Below are 12,503 nucleotides of genomic sequence, written 5' to 3'. Positions count from 1 at the left end.
GAGAAGAGTTGCACAGTAGGAAGAGTGGAGAACCAGTATGCATAGGGTGCTTCTTCTAAATGAAGGTAGATATTTTGATTGCTTATACAAATTGCCAAAACTTGACTGTTTTGTTCATTTGCAGTTGGAGTGAAAATGTGTGTGGTATAAAACATACAGCATGATAATAAGACCAGTTATAAGCATTTATTTGGGAATTTGTGTTCTTTCAGTAAAAAAATGGATCATTGAAAATTCAGTAGACCTACCTTGGTGAATTGTCAGAGGTTTTTAAATTCTTTTAAAACTTTTTTTCTTCTGATTGGCAATCAAGAGTGGAGAAAGAAAATAGTGGAAATGCTGTTGAATGTTTTCATTCATTAATATGCTGCTAGATACCTGTAGAAAACAGGGGAAGGGTGGGTGGGGTGTAGGTTTTAATTTAAGGGTAAGGGGTGTTATTGGGGGGGGGGGGGGGGTGAGGGCTTTGTGGAATATGTGTCTCCTGTACTAAGTGGGGGACAATCTGACAAATCTTTAAAAATAAATGACGTAATATGATGTGATGAAAAACCAGCATGGTGGCACCAGCTGTAGATAAAATTGAAAACATCATGAAGTATTTGCTTTTTCTCTTTTTTAAATGCAGTCTGTTGAGCACTTGTTAGTAATAGTGAAAGTGAAACTGCTTACCTCCAGTGTTGTCCAAGTCTTGTGTAAGTATTATTCTAATTATAGGATGCCATAGTTTGTTTTACTGGGTTTAAGCACCTTCATTATTATCATTATTAATATTATTATTAACTTGTTATCTGTTCAGTGTCAAAGTTAATCTTCTCACTATATGAAATAAACATTTTGATACGTAAGATTTCTGCTTTCATCTTATTGGCATTTTCTTAGATTCAAGTTTGAAACTAGTGTTAAGGAGTCGGCAGACAATTTTTTTTTTTTCAAAAATATCTAGGATAATGGGAACTGTCCAAACACAGATCCTGATGTGCTTGAAATTTGTGTGTGGATGAGTCTACATCCAATAACCCAAAATAGTTCAAAATCTGAAAAAAAAAACTGAATTGTAATTCATTTTAATTTATTATTTATCAGTAATATTTATAACTATTTTCAAATTAATACAGTAATACAGTGCCTCTAGTGTATTCTCGGCCTCAGAAAATTTAATTGTCCCTCTGTTTTGATATACTTTGTAGCAGTATTGTTTTGATTAATAGTTCATACATACCATGGTGCTGCATATTCTTAACAATTATAACAGTACTGTTCATTGAAGTAAATAAATTAATTAATTAATGAATTTCCAAATCTTATTCAATACAGTGACTTCAATATGGGTAACAATATGGGCTGTTCTATTCCCCTCCCTACAAAATGGGCTATTCCCATGCACTCCCCTTGACAGGACACATGTTCATAATATGCATACTTCAAAGCTCGGCCCCTGCCCGAGATACAAATTTTAATCGGAATTACAGATAAAAAATCACAACCAATGTGCCAACAATGACATATTGTACAGGCTGCAAAAATGAACATACTAGATACCTTGTCATACCTTGGATAATGATACAGTGAAACTAGAGTTTTTGACCAACATTCTATGGACAATTTTCATCTAACTTGCATGGGACACAATCAAATGTATTAATGCAATGGCCAAAAGGTGCAAACTTTAAATTAAGTCCTTAAATATACCTGTCAAACAAATAATACACAAGGGAAAAGACTAAAATTAACAGCAATCTTTCCCAACTATCTGGAGTAAAATATATCTGTATTAAATATGCCTTTGGGTAGTTTTATAAATGCCATATACATACAAATAAAAATATCCTTTTTACTTTGGATAATGTTGACCAGATAACATGATCACATTTCAAATCAGCAGTTCAAAGCTTCAAATGCAATCATATTTCCTCAATAAACAAACTTTTCGACCAAATTTCTTAGATTGTACTAAGAGTTACTGTTTTTTTAAGTGCAGCATATTATATGCGTTATATGCTAAGTTTAATTGAAAGCAATCGTTTCAAGTCATCTAGTATTACCCAATTCTTCAAGATAAAAGCAAACGGCTTCGTTGCAGAAATTTGCTCAACCACAAGTTCAGGTGAGCATATTTTCACAAGCTTTCTTTTTACGTATTTTACAATCTGAACTTATGAGCTTGAAACAACCTGAACTATTACACATGTCTACAAGCATTACTTAACAATATGCTAAATATTTCTTATTATTAGCTAACATTACTGCAGTATCTACATCTGAACAACAATAACTCCTGTCTGATCTTATCAAAATATAAAAGCTTCTAATTTCCCTAATTTTGGTTTAGCAACCACTACTACTTTTTGTAAGTGCAACTAATTTTGTCATTTTTTCCTCTAAAATTTGGTTCCACTTAAAAGTGAGAAGCACCTATTTATATTCATTTGCTTGAGAACCTATACCATAGGATTCCAGTGCTGCATTAGAAATAAGCTTACAAGTTCATGCCAAAACAACCTCACTGAGTAGACTAAGCAATTAACTGAACTTCCACTCCTTCTGTTCTAACAGATATCATGGCTATGCCTAATGAATCATAAAACTTCTGAAAATTCCCCACGATTTATTCCAACATTTTCCATTCTAGATCACAATGTGTTTTCATCATAAATATAGTTTTTACATATGATAATTGGTTGCCATTTTCTCTCAAGTTGTCCCTCTGGTCAGTGAAGATTTTAACATGTCATGAGCTGCCCTTGAAACTCCTCTGTCTAAAGCAAAAACCTCGAAAATAATGTCTAACCTTGACCTTCAGAAGAGTCAAGGTTGATTTTTCATACTGTTCTGCTCATACGAAAATAGTTTGCTGCAGAAAATATTTCATCTGATGGCCACAGAAACCAATCATCCACATTGTTTTCACCTAGCCTGTGCCTCAAAAGTTTCAACTTCAGTCAACTCATGAACCAATTTACTAAATAATTATTCTGATTCCGCCATCAGTCCTCAACAACACACTACAGATCTCCCTATGCATATATCTATTAGCAGTCTAAAATAATCCTCTTCTTTTATATTCTCACATTGGAAGATGTCATCTAATCAGACTACTAGATCTGGCAGTTAACTATTCATATATTACTCTGCACAGGGATGCAGAGAATGTGTTAGGTGTGGCTTGCTTTGTCACAACCAGCACAATGTTCAAAGTCAGCAAGCTGCTTTCACAGTCTTCATTATCACACTGGTTTGATTGACCAGATAGTTTGCACTGAGAAATACGTCCGATTTCCTGGAATTACAAATGCACATGGTTTAATGATTGGACACAGAAATAACAGAATATTATGGCTTAAAATGTTCAAATTGTTATAGAAATATTATACCAAAAACATAGAACAAAAGTGGTAATAATTATTATAATTAACAATTTTCTCTGTAGTGCTTTTTTTTTCACTTTATGGAAAAAAGTCTGACAATAAAAATTTCACATAAATCACAGAAAAGTTTATAAAGCACGACAGTCAGACAGTCAGTTTTCAAGCAAGTTGTATTAATCAATTCTTGCACTTTTTCCAGTACAGTAACTCAAACTAGCTGCACATCCTCTATTTCTAATGCATTTTTATGTAGCTGAATAAAAGTAACTCTCAAATACTCACTGGTTATTTTTAAAGAATTCTTTAAGTGTGTTGCTAAACCTTTTGGAATACTTCACAAATTCTCTTTTCCTCTGATCAAGTAACTACAAAAAGTCAATAGAACAACATATGAACATTTGTATAAAAATTATCCTCCCCCCCCCCTTCATCTTTTGAACTGACACATCATAATAATTATAATTATTATACATTTCACACTACCCCCTGTTTTGCTCACCATCTATGGTCCTGCCTTATAGTTTTAATCCTTCATATTTCCCCAATTTAGCGAAAAATATTAATATGGTAAAACTGCTAGTCGCTTTTCTTTTTCAAGTTAATTAAAGTGATAAGGTCAAGTTAAAAAATAATAGTATTTTAGAAAATAATAATAGTATTTTATTTTTGAGGTCAGATAACTATACAAGTACCTGCTTATTTTCTGGTCCCTGTATATAATTGACTACACTGTTCACTGCATCCAGTAAAGTTTTAATGGCACTAGCTATGTCCCTGGAGCGAAGAAATTATATCGTCAATCATGATAAACTAATGCTACAATTTTAAGGTCAGGAACCATCTTTGAGTTATATTCCAACTGAATGTCATAACTGCTTTCAATGGAGGATACTTTTGATGGCATCAATGTTTTTCTTTAAAAACTTTTCCAGCCAAAGATTACATATGATTGCACGGCAAGGAAAAAAAATATTAAACAATTTTCATAAAATGGTGTGCTTTTCTTTCCCTAAGTAATATCCTGTTAAGAATAAAACATGGGATTTAAAGGAGAATTCAGACTGTGCAGAACTTACTTGATAGTTTCTAAAAACTTTCTTCTGTCATAAATTTCATCTGGGATCCTGCTCAGAATCTTCTTCAGTGTGGCAGACTGCTGGTTGAGCTCCTGGAAGGCTGGTTCTGGACGATCAATGCGGAACTCTGGCAGCAAAAAATGAATAAATAAATAAAATAATAATAATAATAACCCATGCCTTAAAAAAATGTGTGCTATTAGCTATCAGTCCAAGGCAATTAATAAGAAGATCTGATAATATTATCAGATTAGAAGAATTTTTAAAAGTTACTGATTTCTTTGGACAAAAAGAATATTTTTTAAGATTATTAGTCTAAACACTATAAAGTGCGAAAAATTCAAATTCATGTATATTCTATCACACACTCAATATTTTCAGTAATACAAATTCAAACAGGAAGTAATTTTAACTAATTGTTACAAATAAAAATGCAGAAAGAACAGAACATATCAACATAACAAGCCATAAACCATCAGACCACTAGAGTCAGTTCTCTGAGCCACTCACCATCTGACTGGTTGAGTCCCTCTAACCTGAGAAGACTTTCACACATGTCTACTTTTCCTGCCAGCTCTGCTTTCCTTAGGATGCCTTTTACCATGTCATAAGCCAGCCCAGGGTGGTTAGTTTCAGCCTGAAATGATGAAGACTTAAAGATGATATATAAGTCCTGATGGCTCTTTAGACTGTGCTTTAACCTTTTTAGCCTACTAACTCTTTAGGGCACTAGGGTCCAAAAATCTTCCGCCCCAAACCAGATATAGTGACCAGTGCTGAATTTGTCAATTTTTACAAAAATTTACTGACACTGCTTTCATATTACTGGCATTTTACATTGGACCAGTGCTGCCATTATACACTACATTCCTTATCATCATGTGGCTGGAGTTTGCCGTTCCCTATTATATAGAAAGCCTTAGAATCCAATTATCAAATTCATATAGAAAGGTTCTGCAGCTCACTTTTATCCAAATGGTGATCCACACTTTAAGTGGTAACTTACGGTATAAGCTATATCACACACACGTATATAGTTTGTGCCACACCTGTCCCCTTTTTAAGTACTCTGGTAATTTCAAAAGACCTATTATCATCAGGACATTATCGAAGGCAAAACACCCACTTTCCTCTAAAAAAAACACCTTTAAAAACATGTCAAGCATACCACTTCCTGGTTTTCCTAAACAGTGTGTTGTGACATTAACATGTGACAAATGAAGATAAATTCAACTTAATATTCACCTTAACTAAACCAGATCACTGAAGGGGAAAACACATCAGTATCATAATTCACAAAATTAGGTCTATTATCATTGTTAAAAAAACAGCCTTGAGCAACTTGGTGATAAAAAAACAGCAAAAAATGTTGCTATGATTCATGTAAATGTCTAATAATGAGTAATGACAATGTATACAGAGTCATTACAATAAGAGCAGGAGTCTTATTCCACATGTTGTTCTTTTATAGGTAAGAAATACAACTCATTATAAGAACACCATCTTGAACACAAGATATATGTTATACTTTATATCAAGTTTTTTTTAAGGAAGATGTAAACCCCAACACAATGCTCACTTTTGTTAGGGCAGCTCTGAGAGTTTGTGCAGCTCCTATGTCTCTCTTCTCAAGCTGAAATATACAATAGAGAGGAGTTATCTTTTATAACTTCATTTACCTTAGAGTTAGAAAGGGGAAGAGAGAGAGAGAGAGAGAGAGAAAGAGAGAGAGGAGATTAAAATACTACTATTATAACAAATGGTATTCTTGCTTTCAAAGTTGATCTCCATTATGATAAAAGTTACAGAGGTCTCCCAAAATTATTGAGTCACCACTTATGTATCAGAGATCTTCTGAAGCTAAGGCTCTAATGCTATACTGATAGGATCATTAAGTAAAACATAAATGCAAAAGGTTTTCAAGGCAAGGAATCCATTGTATATTTGTGACTATGAAGTACACTTAGCTTTAAAAAGTAATTTAAAATCGACTGGAGCAATTACTAAAGACTGCAGTGCAATAAAATACAAGTTGTTACTGTTGTAATCTTTTTCAACAGTGTAAATTTACAATACTAGTATTTTTTCTTATCAAGATTGACAACGTTCATATAAGTTGAATCAGCATTTCATTTTCAACAGAACTATCAGAAGCAATAATTTTCTATCTCCGCTCACAGTTAACTATGACAGAGACATACAGTAATATCATGACTATGTACAACCAAAGTGTCACTGTTAATATCACAAAATGTAAACAGTATAAATAATCACACATGTATCTTCGAAACTTTTAATGAAAAGTGTTACAGTATCATCATTCAAACTACAAAAATAACTGACAACAACTTATTTAATTATTTTCTAATTTATTTATCTATTTATTTTTTAAATGAAATTCTCACCTTTTCTAAAATAGGTCCAAACACCACCGGCATCACCATGGAGGCAAACAGCGCTTCATCCCCCATGGTCATCTTCTGCTAGTTGTTCTGCTAAGTTCCGAATAAACGTTTAAGATACAGAAAACTTTTTCACAGTTGACGTACTCAAGACCTGTGTGAATCACGACCCAAAACTTTATGACACCTGGCACGGCGGGCTCGAAATTTGACGTGATCTGCTGGAAACTGGAACGATCTACTCTACTTCTTGGGCATTTCCCTGTTTGAATTCACTATTTCTAAGTGTACCGGTGTCACCTATTGACGAAAATTCCCAAATGATCGCTATAAAATAAACCTTTCATTGACGCGCTACCTGTCAGGTAAAATGGCTTCCTTGGGTGTGAGGTCAACAGTCTCGTTTTCGGTGTGCCTTTTCTGGGCTCTTTTCACATAAGAGCAAGATAAAATAGGCGTGGTCACACAAAGCTCACAGATTATAAATACGCGTGATAAATTCAACATGACTCACCATCTATTATTCAGCTATGTGAATTACTCTTGCTACGAAGTTCTTAAAAATAAATAAATAAAAATAAAATAACCATTTATTTATTTCACTTAAAGCAGTGCAAACATATATGTATAATTTTAAATAAATAAAATCAAAATAAATAATACTGATGAAAGAAGGAACAAAATAGACACTTAAGGTAAATTATGATATAACTATAGCTAGGATAGATGCAATTTTTGGAAATTGCAAATTTGCTCAAAATAAGCAAAAAATATTGAATGATATTTATTTTCATATTCTCTTTGATAGTTACAGCAAGATCCTTAAAAACAGGATTTAAGTTAATTATATTTAAACAAGTATCCGTTGCTATGGGAGAAGACTTTTAAATTTAAGTGAGTACATTTCTGTTCAAAATTACAATTCTTGCATAAAGAAATAATGTCTGACTAGCAATTAGTTTCTAAAAACGGAAAATGACCATTCCTATTTTGTCTTTAGTGCATTATTTCATCTGCTCTGACTAGTAATCTAATGTCATTTCCTATTACATAAATTTAATATACATTTTTATAAGCACCACATATTTATTAAATATTATACACTTTTGATGTGTGCTAAAACATAGATATAAATTTAACTGGGATATTTGATCTTATGAAATAACCTGACACCAATTCAACAGCTAGAATATAATTTGTGTCAGATAAGATCAGACACGACCATTTATATCGTGTATAAATGCGTCCTTTAAAAACATGCCTGATATGGCTATAGCAAAGAGAGGAACACAGATAAACTTTGGGGAAAAAAATTCAACTCCTTTTACTTATATTATCCATAACCTAACAAATTTAACTTTAAAAAGTCGAAATATTTTTAATAACCAACGTCTGCTAGAACCTTCAGGATCAATTTTTTTGGCACATTTACATCCTCATAAATAAATAGGATCCCTTGATAATATATTGCCCTTTGACAAAATTGAAAAATTAAACCCACAGCAGTAAACTGCATTCATTATTCTTAAAAAAAATGACATATTCAATTGAGTCTGTCTAATACACTAGTATACATACTTGAAAAATTTCATTAATTACAACCTCAAAGAAAAATTATTCATGGTGGACTGTCAACTATATTACCACCCTTCAGAAATATCAGCATTACAATCATCACTCTCTGTTTGCAGGTTTTAAATAGCTGTAACAGTTGCGAATTAATAACTTGTTCATTAAGAACAACATTTGGCATTAGTTGATTGCAACCGAAGATAAAATTTATCGTCAATAAATTACTTTGAAATGATTACATCCAAACCAAATCTTTAAATCAAATCAGGGATAAATATGACACAAAAAATTAAACATTTTACATTTTTCTTTTCACATAGCCCCTATAGTTTATGTTTCACATTTGCTAAAATATCAATAGAAATCCTAGCAGAATCTAGTGATTACTGTCTATAAGATAAGGATACCAGGTAGATCAACCCAAAAAGGCGACCAAATCTATATTTTTATCAACAAATCCTTCCCTCTGGCCACCATTTTTATTTCCAATCCCAAAACAAATAGATAAAAATTTAATAAATTACAAAAACATATACATTCTAGAACATATCTTAAATTTTAATCAATACCCATTGCTAACTATCCCTTTACAGAAAATTCAATCCAATAAAATGTAGAGGCACCATGCACCAGCGAACATTTTCCATTCTAGATTAAAAGAAAGGATAATAAAAACAATCCCTACATATTCTAGAATATTTGTTTGAAAAAAAAAAAAGATTGAGAAGATCTGTTTCACAAAAAATCCTGAATAGGTACACAACATGCGGTATAAGTGTAAAAAATACATATATATTAAAAATTGATTTTCTGTTATATGGGATAATAATATAAGATAATATTTATCATAACCGTTCAATAAAATCTTGAGGTACCCCTAGGTCAGCAAGCTGTTTGGCACACGAGGAGAGATCAGGATGCAAATCAACCAGTCTTCTCCAACATAAATCAGCTAGACTGAGAACACCTATTTGGATTTCATACAAATCTGATGTCCTAGTATTCTCATTAATGACTCCACCATACACATATGCAAGTCCTTTATACGGCGATGCAGCACTCTGGAAGTAAGTTGGCTTTGGTAAATCTCGCCCCATTTTTGTCCACTGCATTGACCTCAGCGACAGGTGCCAGATATCACCTAACACCTGGTTTGTATGGGGAACAGCATAATGGCGGCCTCCAAATATATAAACATCGTCCCTCCACTGGACACAGGCGAAACACGCTCGGGGCATTGGGTAGCCATGTTGCCTATCTGGGAGCGTGGAGACTTCCTCCCAAGCATTGTCTTCAAAAGAGAAGGTACACAGTACATCCAAGCCTTCAACTCCCAGAAGATGGCCGCCTCCTAGGATGTAGAACCTGGGGGAAAGAAGAAGAAGAAACTATTCATCTAGCGGTGCTTTAATTTCAATCAACCTGTACAGCGTAATAAGACCAATGATGCTTTTTTTCCCTAAAAATCCATAAAGGACTGAATGACTGATAAAATACAATATTTAGACCAAAATGTTTAGCTTGTCTAATAATAATAATATATTAAATTGCCAGTAATTGCAATTTTAATGCACAGTTGATATTTCTTCATAATTATTAAAGCATACTAGTAATCTTGATAACATTAAAAATAACCCTTCACTTTTTAAAGACATTAAAAAGACAAAGCACTTTTTTTTATCATAGTCTAAGTTGGGTTTGGAACGTACATGTAGGTCTGTCATAGCACAAAATACCATAGTAGTTAAAAAGTAGTTACAATCCACCCTTTGACACACATGTGCCTTTTTGTAAATAGTCCTAATATTTCTATGTCAAACTACTAGTAAATCCCTAGCACCCTTTCCAGTTATTATTTCTCTCTCTCTCTCTCTCTCTCTCTCTCTCTCTCTCTATATATATATATATATATATATATATGAATTAAGTGAATAAAGTCCTTCCTGGAATCTGTTACTGGCCCAGGACTTGTATTTTTCTTAAAGCAGTGTAAGCACGTAGGCCCAGATATAGATGTAGATTCAACAGCTTTTTTCATGTCAAATACAAATACACAGTTATTCAACCTTTTGCTTTTCATACCTTTTGCAGCATTTTATGTACATGCAAAAATTAGTGTATCACTTTAAAATGCAAATATGTCCACAATGGTTTGTGTTCTCATACATCTATAACTGTGAATTATTCATACATGATGATTTTATAAGCCGATTCAAGTGAAAAAGTGATACGATTGTGTATTTTCTTTATATATTATTCAAGACCAGCATAATGAAAAAAGAATAAGAGCTAATTATTCCAGAAAGTTTTAAATACTATGAGGCCAGACAAAATTGAAAAGATGGTTTTCAAGTGCAAACGACCCTTATTTTGAGGATATCAGAATTTTTTTACCTATTGCTACCTATGTGAAAAATTGAAAAATACTTTGGGCATTTTAATGGTTTGGTAAGTGGAAAAAAATTACAATTGATTTCAGATAAAAAAAACAACTAAACTGCTTTTAATTTTATGCTCTAAAATCACTTATACTGAGGGATTTGGCATCTAGTCCACCCTTACTAGTACGAAAAAAATAATAAAAAATAATTATACATTTTAATGTATTATTTTTTATTACTTTAAAAAAAAAACAAATAGAAAAAACCAACAGCCCTGAAACTTTAACTGCTTGTTAAATATCATATATTAAAAAAAATAATAAAAAAAAAAAATTCAGATACCATGCATCCTTGTCACTGCTGGTTAACCAACATCACTTTTATCTGCCCTAACATTGCAATGACACAAGAAATAATCCCACAGAACAAGGATGGCTTCAACTACCTCTTTATTATCTTTTTCTCAATTTTTTCTATATCTACTTTCTATTTAATTCTAATCCCAAGTGCCATTTAAGAGATACCATTACAGAGATGTTACGAAAATGTACATATTGTTAAATTTGTTGATTGTGTTTATACCCAAGCAATACAGTAGAGATTTAAAGATATGCAGGCCCAGGGGGGGTTCGGGGGGTTCAAAAGAACCCCCCTTTTTGCTGGAAAAAGGTCCACTCTGGGTGAAATTTGACCTAGTTACATGAGGATTATATGGTAAAAGGTCCACTTTTTCAGAAAAAGAACCCCCCCCTTTGAAATTGCTGGCTACAGGGCTGGATATGTAAATATGAACATTAGAGACAAAGCAACCAAAACACATCCGCCCTTTCTCCACATTTTAGCTGAGGGTGCCACTGACCTGTGACTGTCTTTGACCACCTCCTGTTTATATCTCCCCCTGGGTGCCACCCCCCGGGGACTGAGGCTCTGCCACTCCTTGGTCTTCAAGTCTAACCTGTGCAGCTCTGATACAGGCTCTGCGTAGAAACTGACAGCACCACCGAACACGTAGAGGTATTTGCCGTGTAGAAATATGCTCTGGCCATACGCCTTGTTGGGGACTGCGGTGCCCACACCGACCGTAGAGACTTTAGACCAAGTTTTTGATTTAATGTCGTATAAATGCAAATCATTGCTCATGACATGGCCGAATGGAAAGACTGTCCCGCCAAAGACTAGGATTTTGCCGTTGCCGATTGTGCCGCACGAAGAAGCTGCAGCTCGTGGAATATCAGAGGAAACGTCCTCCGCCCACTTTTTGGTAGTGTAGTTGAATTTCCAAAGTTCTGCCAGCACTTGCCTTGACGGGGTATTTGGTATAGTATTGGGGAACTGAGCATAATATGGACCTTCTACCGGATTGTAGCCTCCATAAATATAGAGGTTTGCTTTGTCCGATAAACATACATGACCGCTTCTTCCCACGGGCAGACGATCGTCTACAAGTCGTTGGTTTTGCACTTCTACCTTTTGTATACACACTTGCGGTCTGCTCTCTTCCATCGCGATTGGTTCCTTTTCCATTTTCAAGATGGGCCAGTGTCAACAAAAATTATAAAACTAAGAAATTTAGTTAAATAAGTCAATAGTACGTATTTGCACAGCTAAATTCTTCTAATAACTAAAACTGTATGCACAGCTTCGAAACATCAAATTATACGGGTTGATGTTATGAATAATTCAAATGTGTTTCTTGGTCAGCGT

General features: G+C 33.7%; 2 protein-coding genes across 2 annotated transcripts; both read right to left on the bottom strand.

Moving 5' to 3' along the window:
- Positions 1-1,055: 1,055 nt before the first annotated feature.
- Positions 1,056-7,259, bottom strand: LOC106180294 (programmed cell death protein 10). Its single transcript, XM_013564251.2, has 7 exons — positions 6,850-7,259; positions 6,024-6,077; positions 4,955-5,081; positions 4,445-4,571; positions 4,061-4,142; positions 3,651-3,733; positions 1,056-3,280 (listed from the first exon to the last, which is right to left on the bottom strand). Exons 1-7 carry the CDS (start codon positions 6,919-6,921, stop codon positions 3,199-3,201), a joined length of 627 nt encoding a protein of 208 aa, XP_013419705.1. The 5' UTR covers positions 6,922-7,259; the 3' UTR covers positions 1,056-3,198.
- Positions 7,260-7,424: 165 nt separating this feature from the next.
- LOC106180280 (kelch domain-containing protein 10-like) lies at positions 7,425-12,422 on the bottom strand. Its single transcript, XM_086996896.1, has 2 exons — positions 11,659-12,422; positions 7,425-9,783 (listed from the first exon to the last, which is right to left on the bottom strand). The coding sequence occupies exons 1-2, from the start codon at positions 12,321-12,323 to the stop codon at positions 9,264-9,266; spliced, it is 1,185 nt and encodes a 394-aa protein (XP_086853022.1). The 5' UTR covers positions 12,324-12,422; the 3' UTR covers positions 7,425-9,263.
- Positions 12,423-12,503: the final 81 nt, after the last annotated feature.

Source organism: Lingula anatina, chromosome 10 (genome assembly GCF_051362555.1).
Source record: "Lingula anatina isolate TDL-2025a chromosome 10, LinAna3.0, whole genome shotgun sequence".
Taxonomy (NCBI): domain Eukaryota; kingdom Metazoa; phylum Brachiopoda; class Lingulata; order Lingulida; family Lingulidae; genus Lingula; species Lingula anatina.
The sequence above is the reverse complement of the archived record's forward strand: the minus strand, read 5'-3'. Positions and strand labels throughout refer to the sequence as shown.

Excerpts from the sequence above, each read along its gene's own strand:
- LOC106180294 (XM_013564251.2), bottom strand. The coding sequence starts at position 6,921 with ATGACCATGGGGGATGAAGCGCTGTTTGCCTCCATGGTGATGCCGGTG. Across the intron at positions 4,572-4,954 it reads GGGACTCAACCAGTCAGATG|AGTTCCGCATTGATCGTCCA; the intron begins GTGAGTGGCTCA and ends TTTTGCTGCCAG. Across the intron at positions 3,281-3,650 it reads GAATTCTTTAAAAATAACCA|GAAATCGGACGTATTTCTCA; the intron begins GTGAGTATTTGA and ends TTGTAATTCCAG.
- LOC106180280 (XM_086996896.1), bottom strand. The coding sequence starts at position 12,323 with ATGGAAAAGGAACCAATCGCGATGGAAGAGAGCAGACCGCAAGTGTGT. Across the intron at positions 9,784-11,658 it reads GTGGTCAAAGACAGTCACAG|GTTCTACATCCTAGGAGGCG; the intron begins GTCAGTGGCACC and ends TCTTTCCCCCAG.